This window comes from Arctopsyche grandis, chromosome 1, assembly GCF_051622035.1.
Source record: "Arctopsyche grandis isolate Sample6627 chromosome 1, ASM5162203v2, whole genome shotgun sequence".
Lineage (NCBI taxonomy): Eukaryota > Metazoa > Arthropoda > Insecta > Trichoptera > Hydropsychidae > Arctopsyche > Arctopsyche grandis.
The window spans coordinates 19,666,831-19,683,457 of record NC_135355.1 but is presented as its reverse complement, the minus strand read 5'-3'; the positions used below and the strand labels follow the sequence as shown (position 1 = coordinate 19,683,457).

At 31.4% G+C, this 16,627-nt stretch overlaps 2 protein-coding genes across 2 annotated transcripts in view; one reads left to right on the top strand and one right to left on the bottom strand.

Annotated features, from left to right (window-relative positions):
- LOC143912229 (uncharacterized) overlaps positions 1-16,627 on the bottom strand; it is a 318,393-nt gene that overhangs the window by 169,717 nt on the left and 132,049 nt on the right. The gene's annotated exons all lie outside the window — the stretch shown is intronic.
- On the top strand, positions 1,686-6,471 carry LOC143912237 (uncharacterized). The gene is made up of 2 exons (XM_077431513.1): positions 1,686-2,976; positions 6,015-6,471. The coding sequence occupies exon 1, from the start codon at positions 1,856-1,858 to the stop codon at positions 2,876-2,878; it is 1,023 nt and encodes a 340-aa protein (XP_077287639.1). The 5' UTR covers positions 1,686-1,855; the 3' UTR covers positions 2,879-2,976; positions 6,015-6,471.

Genomic DNA, 16,627 nt, shown 5'->3' with positions numbered 1-16,627 from the left:
CACAGCAGGGCGCACGCTCCGGCAGACCGGCGCCCCACCAACTGGCGCTCCAACACCCACTCAACTGCTGAGGCGCCGCCTCTGCTCATCTCCAAGCCAAGCCAGATGCCCATCTATCCACGCCAGGTCACGGCTCCTGTAAATAAAGCAAAATTCATATGAATTTTCTATCAATAACATGCGAGGCATCCAAAATCTCAAATATTTCAAAAAATATTATGTTTTTGTCACACATGAAGAAGGGAGCTGATCTGCCTCTTAGCCTAAGGTAATCTGAGAGCTGTACTAATAAATAAGTTTATCAGTAGATACGTCATAATAATTGCTTATTTCATTTTAATGAGAGCTTATGCTCCAATTGAAATTTTATTTTAATTCAATTTTTCTTTACTTCGCTTACTTAAGAGGGCTGTATACCCGAAACCTACAGGCTGTTCCGATACAAAAGGAACAGCCTGTTCCTCTTGTATCCTGCTCGTGCACATTAAGTAAGGCTGTACGACAAAAATTGATAGAATTTCAGCGTACGCCACTGATGTATATATATATATATATATATATATATATATATATATATATATATATATATTGAGTGAATGCGACAGTTGCGCTTCGACCAGATAATACATATTTTAAATCGACAAAATCGAGGTTTCGTAATCTCCAGTTTTCTCCTTCGAAACTGAACCAATTTAAAAAAAAAATCATCATCGGTATGAGAAAGATATTTTCTATGGTGTGCTTGTATTTTTTTTTTAAATCAACCGTTAAATAAGCATGCTGGACTCTTTTCGTGGGTGTAAAAAAGAGGCGATTTTATAGATGTTCGGGCTGATAGCTCCTATAAAAAATAAGTAATCAAAAAAATAGAACCACAGAAACATGCCTATGGTAGATATCCATATCATATTAAAAAATAATTAATCTAGTCCCATAATTGAGGAAGGGAGAAGTGTAATACGTTTGTATGGACAAGGCGCCGGTGTCCAGCCCTCTTAACAATCTTGCTCGACAAATTCCAAGTACTTTCGTAAATTAATTTCGTAAGAAAAAAATTTGAAATTAGATTATCTTTTACATAATTTAAAATGTAGAGAGTGTAATTAGTTTTAAATAAATTGAAACCAGAACTTAGAATTTAAAATTTTAACACGCGTTTGATTTAAATTTTTGTTTTATTTTTTCGCGTGCAAAAAGTGGCGGTTTATACATAAGTCATCATTAATACATAAGTCATCATCACCATCATCAAAGATTGGCGTTGGACGGATGCTTTTAAAATAACTATAGACCGCTCCATTAATGTTCAAAGCAAAAGAGCAAAAAGCAAAAAAAAAAAAGCAAAAAGCATTAATGTTCAGTTGCTAGGTAGCATAATAACTAGCTGGTTCGTTGTTTTGCTCGTCCGCTATTTGGATGCTTTTTTCGTAAATATTGTCGGTTAATGGTGTCGTGCTTTGCATATTGTGTAGAGTTATTGGTGTTGCTTTAATTTTTGATTAAAATTTTTGCAATTGTGATTAAATACAGTGGTTAAACTGATTTCTAAGGTTATATTTTAAAGATAATTTTCACTTGAAAAAAAAAAAAAAAAAAAAAGAAGAAGAAAAAAAAAAAAAAAAAAAAGTTCTTTTGTTTCTTCAAATAATATTCGTTTGGCAACGAACGTGATCAAACTGATTTCTGAAATTATATATTAACTCTCGAACCCAGAGCATATTTACAATATTACAGCATAATGCAACATTGTTAAACAAAAAACTATTTATTTCATACATATTTTTGTGCGAAATTTTGAGAATATTCTCTTATTTAAATTATAAATTGTGACGCTAATAACTAATAATACTTAACAATGATTTGCTATAAATGCAAAAGTGTTGTGTTGTTGACTAATTATGTGCTGTGCGAGCTTTGTGAAGAACCTTTCCACCATGATTGTGTGGGGATTTCGGAAACAAAATACAAAAAAATGACGTCAAAGAATAAGGAAAAATGGCGATGCGTTTCTTGCCGTATCCATCCTAACCCCCTTCCGCCGTCTCAGTCCTCATCACTAATGCTCAGTTCTCAAGATTCAGTCATCAGTCCTCAGCCATCTTTATTTGATATACTTAATGAAATTAAATGCTTTCGAGCAGACTTTAATACCATGAAAAATGAGTTTGAAAACATAAAATCTGTAATCACAGACATAAACAATAAATTATTCACAATAGAGGCTAAGTCTGATGAATTTGATGGGAGACTAACCACTGCTGAAAAGAAAATTTCCTGCTTTTCTGATGTAAATAAAGGTTTAATTGAGGCGCAAAATACTATTGTTGAACTGAAACAAGAAAACAATCTGCAAGATCAATTCTCTAGAAAAAACAATGTAGAAATATCCGGCATACCTATGAAAAAGGGTGAAAATCTAGTGTCTATATTATATGACTTATGTGCTGTCGTGGGTCACAAATTGTGCGACACAGATATTGACACCATACACCGTGTGCGGCCGTACCCGTCCCAGGGCGTTGCAGGTTCACAGCAACAGCAACAGCGAGAGGGCAACAGCGATGTGAGTGTGCGCACGTCATCAGTGGTCGTACGGTTCACTCAGCGCCGTCGTAAGGACCTGCTGATGGCGGCCGTGCGCGCCCGCCGCGGCATCACCACCAACGACATCAATATTCCAGGCCCGCCCACCACCCTATACGTAACGGATCACCTTACACCAACGAATAAATTATTATTGAAGCGAGCACGCCAATTGAAAACTGAATATAACTACGCCTACTTGTGGGTTAAAGATTGCAAGATCATGATTAGAAAAAGTGCGAGCTCCAATATCATACAAATCTCAAAAGAATCAGATCTTTGCAAAATCAAATGACTAAGTGCAATATTAAATTTTAATAACCTAATAATTATCTATGCATTTATTGTCTACTGGTCTGCATCACATATTATAATGTATGTGCAAACAATTATGTACGTATGGCTATATAATTTATTATTTTTATTATTACTATATAACTATGCTATTTACATATATTTTACTCATAAACTAAAAAAGGTACGAGTTCGTTTTTATATTTGTGTCCATGTATACCTTTGCATTTAAACTGGTATCACCAAGGATGGTTTGCTTAATAATTCCATATCTTTATCTGTGTATGCAGTTATGTGTATGTTTATATGCATATATCTATTTTCATTTATGCATATGGATATTTATATTTATATCACTACGTGCTCTATCTACTTCCTTTTTTACAATGTCTTCTAATCGTCTTGTCATTTATTATCAAAATGTCAGAGGTCTCCGAACTAAATCTGACTCTTTTCTTCAAAATGTATTAGTTAATAATTATGATATTATCTGTCTATCAGAAACTTGGCTAAATGACTCATTCAATAATAGTGAGTTTTTTGATGCCAGATATCAGGTGTTTCGACGTGACAGAGATTATTCTCTTCATAACCAAATATTTGGTGGTGGTGTAATCATAGCTGTGAAAAATAATCTACCCTCTGTCATTCAAAATAATTGGTTAACTTCCACAGAAGACCTTTGGATTACTATTACCACTAAATTTTTTAAACTAAATATCTGTACTGTCTATATTCCTCCTGGTAATTCTCACCAAACTCTATTAGTTACCCATTTAAATAAAGTATCTGATCTAATAACCAATTATCCAGAGGATCGATTCATTTTACTCGGTGATTACAATCTTCCCACTATTGTTTGGACAAAATACGACTCAAATCTGCATCTATTTCCTTCCAATTGTATTAATTTTTCTTCCCTTTCCTTTACTCAATTCTTATCTTATAATAAACTTTATCAATACAATTATTTGTCAAATACTAATAATCGTATTCTTGACCTAGCTATTAGTAGTTTCCCCTTATATATTTCTCGTGCTGACTCTACGCTAATCCATGAAGATTCTCATCATTTATCCTTTTGCATCTCAATAATTTACAACAAATCTTCACCCTTGAATTATAATTATAATAAAACTTTCCTCTTTAGAAAAGCTGACTATGCTACAATTATTCCAATTTTAAGCGATATCAATTGGAATTCACTTTTGTCCAATTTAAATATTGATTTAGCTTGTAAAAAATTTTACGATACCTTACAAAATATTATTGAATGCCACGTCCCTTTTACTCTTAAATCTAAGCGTACCAAATATCCCCCTTGGTTTACATCGTCTCTTATTAAAATAATAAAAGAAAAAAACAAATTCCATAAAAAATTTAAAATTTATTCAAATCCCTTAGATTATCAAAGTTTTTCACTATTAAGAGCTCGAATTAAAAAATATTCTTTAATCTGCTTTAGAAATTATATTTCTCTTATTCAAAATAATATTAAAACTAATCCCAAATCATTTTGGTCATATATAAATTCAAAAAAAAATACCTCCTCTTCATATCCTTCCGTAATGTATTATGGAAATAAGTCGGCTTCACATGGTTCTGAAATCTGTACCATTTTTGCTGACTATTTTGACTCCACTTTCAATAGTGATTCTACCATTAACCTTTCTATCTCTAATACAGATACTTCTTCTTGTAACTTATCTACTTTTCATTTTGACTTATCTACTGTACTCAGTCACATCAACTCTCTCAATGTTAATCTTGGTGCGGGTTGTGATGGTTTGCCTTCTTTTTTCCTTGTTAAATGTGCTGTCCCATTATCTCTTCCCATAACAATCCTTTTCAATCTTTCTATGTCGAACGGTAAATTTCCTGACTATTGGAAATTATCTTACATCACCCCTATTTTTAAAAAAGGTGATAAGAATCTTATTGAGAATTACCGTCCTATATCTAAACTATCTGTCATTAGTAAAATCTTTGAAAAAATTATCTATAATTTCCTTTTCTCCAATTTCAAAAACTACATTATACCTGAACAACATGGTTTTTTTAAGGGGAGATCGGTAGAGACTAACCTGCTTAATTTCACTAGTACTCTCACATCTTATATGGACAAACGAATCCAAATAGACGTCGTTTATACGGATTTCTCTAAAGCTTTTGATAAAATCAATCACAACCTTTTACTCAATAAACTTTGGTCCCTTGGAATCCGAGGAAATTTATTTCGTTGGATCTCTTCGTATATACTAAATCGTCACCAAATCATAATTCTCAATGGTTTTAGATCATCACTTAGACATATTCCTTCCGGTGTCCCACAAGGGTCGCATTTAGGTCCCTTATTCTTTTTACTCTATATTAATGATATCTCATACATCTTCAAACATTCCTTTATACTTCTTTACGCTGATGATTTAAAAATTTACAAACCTATATACACCATAGACGATTGTCATAAGATACAAGAAGATCTAGATAGATTCTCTATATATTGTTTAAATAATGATCTTTTTATTAATCTAGAAAAATGCTCTATTTTAAATTTCACTAGAAATAAGTCAATTATTACTAATCAATATCAATTAAATCATTCAATCCTTAACACGTCATCTTCTATTAAGGATCTTGGTGTAATACTCAATAATAAACTAGATTTCTCTGAACATATTTCTTTTATTACCAACAAAGCATTTAAATCTCTTGGATTCCTACTCCGCTCAACAAAACCCTTTAATGATCCTTATGTACTAAAATTACTTTATTTTTCCTTTGTAAGGTCTCACCTTGAATTTGCCTCAATTATCTGGTCACCTTTTTATTTATCCCATATTAATTGTATTGAGAAAGTTCAACTTAAATTTATTAAATCCTTACGCTACCTTTTTCCTACCTATACCCATTCTACTGTTTCCGACATTTTAAAAATCCTTTCTTTTAACAATCTTTCTGTCAGGCGACGACATTCTGATGCTATATTCTTCTTTAAGCTCATAAATGGTTTCCTTGATTGTTCTGATTTACTGAATAAGGTTAATTTCAGAATCCCAGTTCGATACCCTAGACGCGTTACACTCTTTTCACTTGATCCTTTCAATACTAATTCCCAAAAATATTTTTATCTGCAGCGCGTTTATCGTATGTTTAACGGAGAGCTGAATGAGGTTGATCTGTTTGGTATTTCCCTACATCAATTCAGGTCTAACATCAAGAGAATCTTGACCGATTGATTCATTTTTTCTTCTATTCTATTTTTCCAATATTTCCATTATTTTTATACTTTAGTTTAGTTATGTAATGTGCTATTTAATCATATTATAGCTTTCATTCCTTTCCATTTCATTTGTTTATTTTGTATTTACCTTTTTCATTTGTTTTTTATATTTGTAAATTTCAATTTCTTCTTATATTCTATCTTATAACCTTTTCCAAATATTTTAATACTATAGTTTAATTATGCAATGTACTACATATTTTGTCATGCCTTTATTCTTTACTTTTTAATTTGTTTTCCTTATATTTATCTTTTTCATTTTTGTAAAAATCTATTATTGGACTCGGGTGTTACATATATTATTTATTTACTTTTTGTTTTTTTAATACCTATCTCTGTACATCCTGTCTGTTGATTTTTCAATTAATAAAATAAAATAAAATAAAATAAAAAAGAGTAAAAAAAAGTATGATTTTTGTAAGAAATTGACAATAGTGAACAATAGAGCGAAAAGTATCCATCGAATGCCGATCTTTGATCATAATTTACAGCTTATCGCCATCCACTGCTGGATGAAAGCCTCTCCCACGCACTTCCTTCTCGACACGCATTCGAGCATTTCTTTTGTACACTTCGTCCGTTCTTCTAACTACGTGTTCCGCTCATTGCCATTTAAATTTCTTTACTCTCACCATTTCATCACATCTGATACATCAATCACCTTTGTCATATTTCTCACGTATTCCGTCTTCTATCTTTCCCCGTTATGCCAAGCATACAGCGTTTCATACTCCTTTGTACACTAGCATTCTAGCGCTCAATGCCCAAGTTTCGCATCCATACGTCATCAGTGGCAAAACACATTGACCGAAGATCTTTTTACAAGCCTCTTCTATGTTTGCCTTCGCTCGGTCGTCTGACAACATTTGGATTTGATATCCTGCATTTTGAAACTTTGCCATTTTTCTTGAGGTAAGTAATGTATTATAGTATTAGTTATACTACCTATATACATACATATTCTCGTTACCCGATGGAAGTTAGCTAGTTTTTAATGTATTTTTGACTTACATATATGTACATATGTGTGTATGTATGTACATACATACATATACATACATATTAAGCCAGCAGCGTGGCTCGGTCGTTAAGCTTCTGCTTAACACTGAGAGGCGCCGAGTTCGATCCCTTGAGCTGACCTCGATTGAAAAGAATTTTTCTGAGTATATCTGTAATGCTGCTGGTCAGACCAGGATTTGTGACTCCTGGTTGATCGTTTCCTATCAGAGTTTGCCAATTTTCTCTGATTTCATTGTTGAAACGATTCCCGATTAAAAATTGGCTAAAAATCCTTCCTACCCACTATGTCACCACTATTAGAGTATGATTAATGTAAATATTACAATAAAAATGTATGTACAATTCATAGATGTCTCGTTAATTGTCGAGTTTAAGTCAGTGTCTCGTAATTTAGCGACTTATATAATAAAAAAATGCTGTATTGTTTGTAATTTGGCCAGGAAGGCGCATTGGGGTTTACCTGTAATGCCTTCCTGGTATGAAATAAAATAAAAAATAAAAATAAAATAAATAAATAAAATATAATATATGGATTTTCATATTTAAGATTTCGAAACGCACCCTATAATTAAAATCAGGGTTCTTTACAAAAACTATAAATGGTAAACATTATTAAAGTACTGTTTAAATGTTTGAAAATGTGTCGAATTTAGCCCTGTACGGTCTTCCTAGTACCTGAAAATATTCCAATTTAACCCTTGAATAAAAATTTTGTAGATCGTCGATCTAAATAAATTCAAAAGCATCAATTGAAAGTATAAAATAGGATCAAAAATGATAGTTTCAAATACATCCAAAACGACAAACGGTTAACGTCGATTTTTTAAAATTTAATTTGAATGAATTCAGAAGTTTTGTCAATTTCGATAATAATAAAATGACTGAAGATTTATCATGAACATAACATATAAAGCTATTAAAAATCAACATAAATACTGAAATAGTTGTAACAGTATTTTATACATAAGTTAACATATTTGAGTTTAATACGTTTATTTGTCAAATGTATTCATCCGGTATGTATTATGTGCACATACTTTAAATAAAATTACGGTAGTTACCATATCTAATATTCAATTATCAATTATGTATGTACATAAGTACATAAATATATATATATATATATATTTTTTACATAGATATATATCAGGAAGGCTTGACAGGACAATTAATTACAAACAATGCAGCATTTTATTATTACATAAATCACTGTATGTATTTCCAGAAGCTGAAGAACACGAAATAACAATTAATTTATTAATTATAGGATTCATTCAATGAGACATCTATGGATTTAGATTTTTTTACATAATTTTTACAAATTATACACACAATAAATACAGAAAATTTGTGATAACAGGAAAGATGATTTTTTGCCAATTTTGAGGAACCGTTTCAACAATGATCAGATAAAATTGGCAAAATCTGATAAGAAACGATCGATTTGGAGTCACAAATACCCCAAATCTAACCAGCAGTGTGGCGGATCGAACCCACTGATCACTAGGTGCTAAACATGCATGCTACCATTATACCATACTGCTGGCTGATCATATATGTATGTACATATGATCAGATATATATGTACTTCCAAATATTTTGTACATCATATCTGGTGTATACATACATATTTTTTTTAAAACATGAATATCCACTGTTTCTGAAATTGGAAGGGGACATATAATTTACATTCAACGTACCTTTATATTTCCCGCTACCTTAATACTGTTACACTGTTATAATAGGAAAATTAAAAATAGTAAGAGGAATGTAAAATATTTTCCGTGTCCAAATCCGGTTTTCCAACCGACGACTGGTTGTCGTCATTCATCATTAGGTTCACCCGTGGGAAAGCGTTCAGATGTGGATTTAGGTCTGAACCTCCACAAATTCCTCATCTCTGTGAACAGTCGCATAACTCACGTCACACAGCGTAAATATTTTCAAGCGCGAGAAAATTTCAAACGTTTTAAAGGAAAAATATTTTAAGGATCGCTTTACACTCTCATACCTGTGTATAAACATACAAACGAGGAACATATTACGAATATAATTTAATACTACAAAATTGTCTAAAACTTTAGCTTGCACCACTTTACAGACCCCTTCGAAACTGCTGTTAATTACAAAAGTCATCATCTTGAGTGTTTGGTACGAATGAAATGTCACTGAAACATTTCAGTTGATTAAGTGTCTACTATTTACACCCAGAACTTAGAAATACATCACCACAAATATACGTAATATATTTGAACATATGGAAAGCGAAAACAAAATAAGATGTTTAATAATTTGAATTTGAATTTGTTTATGCATATTTTAAGTACAGATGATTATATTTTAGTATAAATATTTATAGCAGGTTTTCTAATAACCAGGTTCTGTTAAACATTGGATGGAAAAAAGCAAGCTTACATAATATATTATGCGGCTTCGTTGGGTAAACTGACCGCTTGGTAAAAAACGAGTATACTTAATGAATATTGAATGAACATATTTTTTTCGCGTCGAGCTCGAACTTGTGGCCTCTTTCAGCTGAAACTTTTCAGTTCGCCTTTTTCTCTGCCGCTCCCTCTTTTATTATTATTATTTATTGTATACAGAAGGACAGTGGGACGCCGTATGAAGCAACTTTTTCCCCAGTAAAATGGGTAAACTTTGAATGGGATAAATGCGGGTGAGTCAGCTACTGTGGAAATTATTCATAAGTCGCACGTACATACTACACATTGTGGTCGGCTTTTGGGAAAAATTTCACATAGGATCAACCGCTTACGAAATACCTTGTTCTGTTTGACTCTGAACTACAGGTGTACTTAAATATTATAATTAAAAGTCGCAACTTTGATTTGACTTGATTGCAATCGAGTAACTTTGTGTGCAAACCCCAATTCAATTTCACTCTTCGATCGAGTTATAAAATTGGCATTCTAACTGAATTATTTTGCGTTTCGTGGTTTACAAACTTTCTGCCAGATGTACATAAGACATTCATCCATTTATATACAAACGTTGATTTGTATTTTAATTACATTAATAAACGAGTTATTAACTTATACGAAACGCCCGAATAGTTTGTATAAGGACAATATTTTTATCTAATGTATGTATGTACATTTATGTATATATATATATATATATATATATATATATATATATATATATATATATATATATATATATATATATATATATATATATATATATATGTGAAAAGAAATCTGAAACTTTATCGCGCATACCTTTAAATATCAGTAATAGCGCGTCTCCAGTCCATTATCGATGTTCCTTAAACATATATTTATTTCTTACAAAAAGAAAGTTACTTTTTCAAGAATGCCTTACGATAATATAAAGGGGTTCAGTTGACGAAATTTCCATGGAAATATTTCCAGAAAGGTATATATTATGGTATATATTACGGTGCTAAACAAAAGATATTCAAAATTTTCTTTAACAATCGTAGACTTTTTACTGTCTTATAAGTCCAATAATATAAACATATATATATATATATATATATATACATATATATATATATATATATATATATATATATATATATATATATATATATATATATATATATATATATATATATGTGTGTGTGTGTGTGTGTGTGTGTGTGTGTGTGTGTGTGTGTGTGCGTGTGTGTGTGTGTGTGCGTGTGTGCGTGTGTGTGTGTGCGTGTGTGTGTGTGTGTGTGTGTGTGTGTGTGTGTGTGTATAATAAATATATAGATATTTTTTAATTAAAATGAGTAAAAACTTCAAATAAATGCTTGTAGTATAAATTTAAGCAGCATTGGAGAAAATTCGAGGGTAAAAAAACGATTTTCAATAAAAAAAATTGTTCAATTGCGTGGAAAAACTTGGTACGTACATATAAGCGCCTATCTTTATGTACGGCTATAAAAAGCTTTGTACGGTAATAAAATAAAATTTATGTTTATAACTTAATCTTTATAATATATCTATTACATGCATCAAAATAATGTTAATTAACTAATACCGTATCATAATATTTAATCTGAAAGTATTATAGTTACATACATATGTATATGTAAATACAAACATTTTTTACCATGAAATTATACATATAATGGATTCATTATAATCATTATCCATTGCATCTTTCCAACTTTTACCTATCTATAACTTTATTCATGAAAAAATATTTTTCTCTCGATTCCTTTTAATAATAACATCCACGTTGCGCAGTTTTCAAAACTTTCTATTTTTTAAACTGTTGTAAGTAGGTACACATGTTTTTTTTTAATATTAAATGATAGTGATTCAGCCAGGAATTGTTGAAGCGAATCACTTTTCATATTTATAGCAATGAGAAACCATTGAAAAAATACCCTTCCCAATATTAACTACATACATATGTTAACACAGCTAAACAATAAAAACGATTACTGTAATGAAATAGCTCCAAATTTAGTTTTCATTAAAAAAATAAAGTAAATATACATATGTATGTACAATAATAATTCACACATATAAGAAATATCCTCGGATTATACGTCTAGACTTCAAAAATCGAATTTCAATTTGAAATCATTTCAAGTCATAGAATTCGATGCGACATTAATGTGCATTTCGCTCATAATATACCGGTGACCTTTCCAACCCCTCAGAACGTCACAGTTACTCCACATCCAGAAATAATATATACTTATGGCCGAGACGCAAATCCTTGACGAGGGTCCGAAGACGCCCAAGGACGACGAGGGTGCTTCCGCGAAGACAAAACGACTTAAGAGCCTTCCGTATGGAAATTAAATTGAGCGCAATTTTAATGGCGTCCCATGCAAATGCGCGGGAAGTAATATGCCCATTTCGTTACGCAGGATTAGCGAGGACCTGCATACGCACACACGCGTATGTTACGCATCATCTCTTGTTATTATTTGGCAATTCACAGTTTTAGCGCCAGCCCTGTATGTATGTATGTATGTAGCCTGCAGGAGCTGGGGGCGAACGAGCTTACCTCGTGAATAATGCGTTTCTCGGCGACCCCCTCTTTTGTAAGGGATTACTTCACCGTTTTAAGGGCGGTCATAAGTTGGAAAATTACCAAATTTATACAACTACATATGTACATGTATACGTGACAAATTATTAAAATTTAGTTAATTTCACCGAATATAAATTGGCGAATAGTATATGTTCTTTCATTCATGCCTATGAAAGAAAAAGTGTCGTGATTTCGTTGAATACGTTTTGAAGGAATTCATTTATAGTGTATGTGGGTGAATGTCAGTAGGCTGTACCGAATAATGCTTCCAATCGGGGAATGCTTTTTCAACAACGGGATAACGGTGGTGGAAATTTTCAATCCCGGGCTATTAGTGCTAGCACCGTACATCTGAATGTATAAAAAATAGGAAATTACAGTTCAAAAAACATTTTAATTTTAATTTTCAAAAATATATGAAGGCCACTTGTTGCTTTGCCACCCATTTTCAAAACCGTTTTACAAAATAATGCGTAATGCATTTGGTAAACTTCACGCAAAATGAGACCCATACTAGCCTTTTTGTCATGAGAAAATTTTGGGCTGAATTTGAAGTTATTTATAAAAACCTGCCATATATATGGCTGGTTTTTGTTAATAAAAAAAATCCATCAAATAATGTAATTAAATTGTTCTTTACGATGATTAGACCCGTTATTTTACTAATAAGATTTTTCAAATATTCATGCCTCTTTTTTTACATATACCAAAAATGCATAGCAGATAAACAATTACAAAAAAATGTATATACATATGTGTATATATATATATATATATATATATATATATATATATATATATATATATATATATATATATATATATATATATATATATAAATCAGTGGCGTGCGGTGACTTTTCAAACAAGGGATGCTGTCTCTTGTTTGAAAAAAAAAACCGACCAATTTATTTTTTAAAATTTTATTTTATTCTTCGTTCCTTTTTACAAAATTCATCGATAACCGCATCATAGAATTTTTTATTGTTTTTTAAATTTGACATTATTTTCTTTTCGATTGCAATTTTAGTAAGACCAGAGAGTCTTTCTTCACTTTGACTACTTCTGGTGAACGTTTTAATTCTTTTCATAGTCGAAAATGATCGTTCAGCCGATGCGCTCGTGGAAGGTATCGTACAAATTAATTGTATTAAACTAAATACTTGTTCCAAAACTTCTATTAGATCATCTTTCACAATTAATTCCTTTACGTCATTTATAGATTTCAAATGAAAATCTTGCGTTGAGTACATGTAAATTAATTCGCTTTTTAATTTCATCAAATCAAATTATTTTCCATAAGTTAGGTGGAGTGATTTAAATAGGATATCTGGAAAATTATTTTCATATTCTTTAAATTTTTTGACGTTAAAAAAAATTAAAAGAAATTTTAAATTTTCGATATCTCGAAATCGATTGGTTGTATTTACTGAAAGAGTTTCTAAAATTTCAGAATAGTGAAGTTTATACGTTGTTTTCACATCTTCTTCACATTCAGCATATTTTCTTTTTCTATTAAAATTTTTAGTTATTACTTTGTTCCACAATGAATCAAAATCGTCTTTTTTGTTATCTAAATATTTTACAAATTTTTTAATTTCACTTACGCAATACGATATGTCAAAGGTTTTTTTTTGTAAAATTTCAAATAAAAAATCTGCCGAATTAAATATTGCAGAAAATAAATGCAAATTGAAATTGAATTCAAACTCTTTTAAATAACGATGAAGGACTTCAGCATTTATGACAGCATCAGTATCCCATTCGTCTTCATCATTAATTATTTGATTAAATATTTCCATTAATTCTGTTTGATATTCTAATACCATATTTAAAATTTTGCTATTGTAGTTCCATCGTGTAGGGGCAGCAGTGGGAAATCGTTTTTTTATTTGACAATCGAGAAGGGAAATTCTTCTTGAAGACTTACAAAAAAAAGTTGAAAATGACAACATACGGCTGAAAAAACGTTTGCATCCGGATATATGGTTAACAGATTGCGACAAAACTAAATTCAATCTCTGAGCGTAACAATGGACAAATAAAGAATTAGGACAAATATCTCGAATTTTTCGTTGCACTCCATTATGCTCCCCGGACATTACAGCTCCATCATACGTTTGTGCAATTAATTTGTCCAAACAACCAAATTCTTCCAAGGTCTCACGTATGTGCTGAAAAAGAGAATTAGCTGTTCTATTGGGACTAACATCGACAAATCCAACTAATCTCTCCTGAATTTCATTGTTTTCATCTACATATCTAAAAATAGTAGATAGCTGAGCTTTGCGACTGATATCTGTAGATTCGTCCACAATTATGGAAACAAATTTTGATGCACGTATTTCAGTTTTAATCTCATCTAGCAAGACTTTTGATATTGCGGATACCAAGTCATTTTGTATATGGTTCGATAATCCAGTAAACACCGTAGAGTTATCTAAATGAGTTTTCAATTTTATGTCTGATTCACTCAACAGATACAGCAATTCAATATAATTCCCTCTATTTTACGATTCCTGGTGTTCAAAATGTCCTCGTAAAGGTTGTTCTTGTTTTGCTAAAAAACAGATCGCGCTTATTAATTTCGACAAAATGTATCTATTTGCAGTAACTTCTTTGTTGTGCATTTCAATATTTGCTTTAAATTGAGCACTTAAAAAATTTTCTATACGAGGTCCCTTTCAAAATTTTTTAAATTGAGCAGCAGAACATATGTGAGCTTGAGAACATTCATGTCTCTTGCGCGATTTACTTAAATTGTTTAGGTCAGAAAATCCAAATTTACTCCAGACATTCACTTCTTGAGAAAATAAAATACATGGCCAACAGAATAATTTCGTTAAGTGAGCACATCCACAAATCCATGAAATTTTTTCGTATGTTTCTGTGTTAAAATACCTTTTAAATGTTTTTGTTTTAGACTGAATATTTAATATTGGTGTGGGTTTGGGGCTCTTAGCAATAATCTCCTTTTCATTAAATGGGAGAGAAGCAAATCTTCTTTTCAGCACATTTTCAATTAAACAATTGCAATTATTATTGATCTCGACGACAAGTCCACTCTCATTGTTATTTTCGATATCCATATTAAAGGCAATAATGAAAACTCGTAAGTAGTGGAACAGTAAACTAAAAATAAAGTTAGACGAAACTAATTAAAATGAAAACTTAATTCAAAAGTAAAAAATAACCAACTTACAGTATAAATGATTAACTTCGTCTAAAGAAATGAATCGGCTAGCTTTTTGATAAATAACTTGGGGCGTAGCGTGCGGAAATATCGATCAACAGCGGCTTCCAAGTGAAACTCAATAGATAAGCAAACAGAGAAACCGAATCCACCGTAGAGGTTAAACAAGTGTCAACGCGTCCGCGCGAATAAGACAGCCTCATAGTGCGCATGCGCAAATGGGATCGGTATCGACTCCGAATCCATGACGCGGGCGCACTTCAGTCAGCGTCTACTCGCCAGCGTCACTCGCCTGTGGCCGGCCGGCCGCCCGCCTATGCGAATCCTTAATAAAAATTATCAAAAGATCCTATATAATGCATCATGTAACAAAAAACACGTGATATGTGAAATATATATATATATATACTCATAAACTACATCATAATCACGTACATCACTAAGAATACATCGAAGCGAAATTCAAATATTTATTAAAAATACTCTTGGCTTTTTAAAGTTATAGGGGATGCGCCGCATCCACCGCATCCATGGACCGCACGCCACTGATATATATATATATATATATATATATATATATATATATATATATATATATATATATATATATATATATATATATATATATATATATATATATATATATATATATATAATATTATTTATATATATGTATATATATATATATATATATATATATATATATATATATATATATATATATATATATATATATATATATATATATATATATATATATATATAAATAATATAACCAGTATTCAAAATAGACACAACCAGTATTCAAAATAGAGCAGTGTGTGCAATTGACATGATGCAACATTTAATAATACCAGTAAAATTTCTAAAGCGAATATGCGCGGGACTTTTCAGCTCATCTCAAGCTTTTGCGACACATGTCATTTGTTCTATACGAGTTGACTTGTATAGAACGCAATGAAACTTTTGTAGACGACGTTGAAATGTAAACTCTTCGACTTTAAATTATTCGTGAAGGTTTGAGGAAGCTTTTTCAGCCCGGATGCGATGCGGCAACGCCGGAAACAAAGTGCTTCACTCGCTACGAATCGAATGGAAGCGGGCCGGAAGTTAAAGCATTCCCTTACTTTCGATACAAAGAGAGTTCTAGAATCGATCTAACTAAAGATGCGTCCACAAGTATGTACATAGTGTGGAAAACGTTGCTTTATTCATTCGTTGAATTATTTATT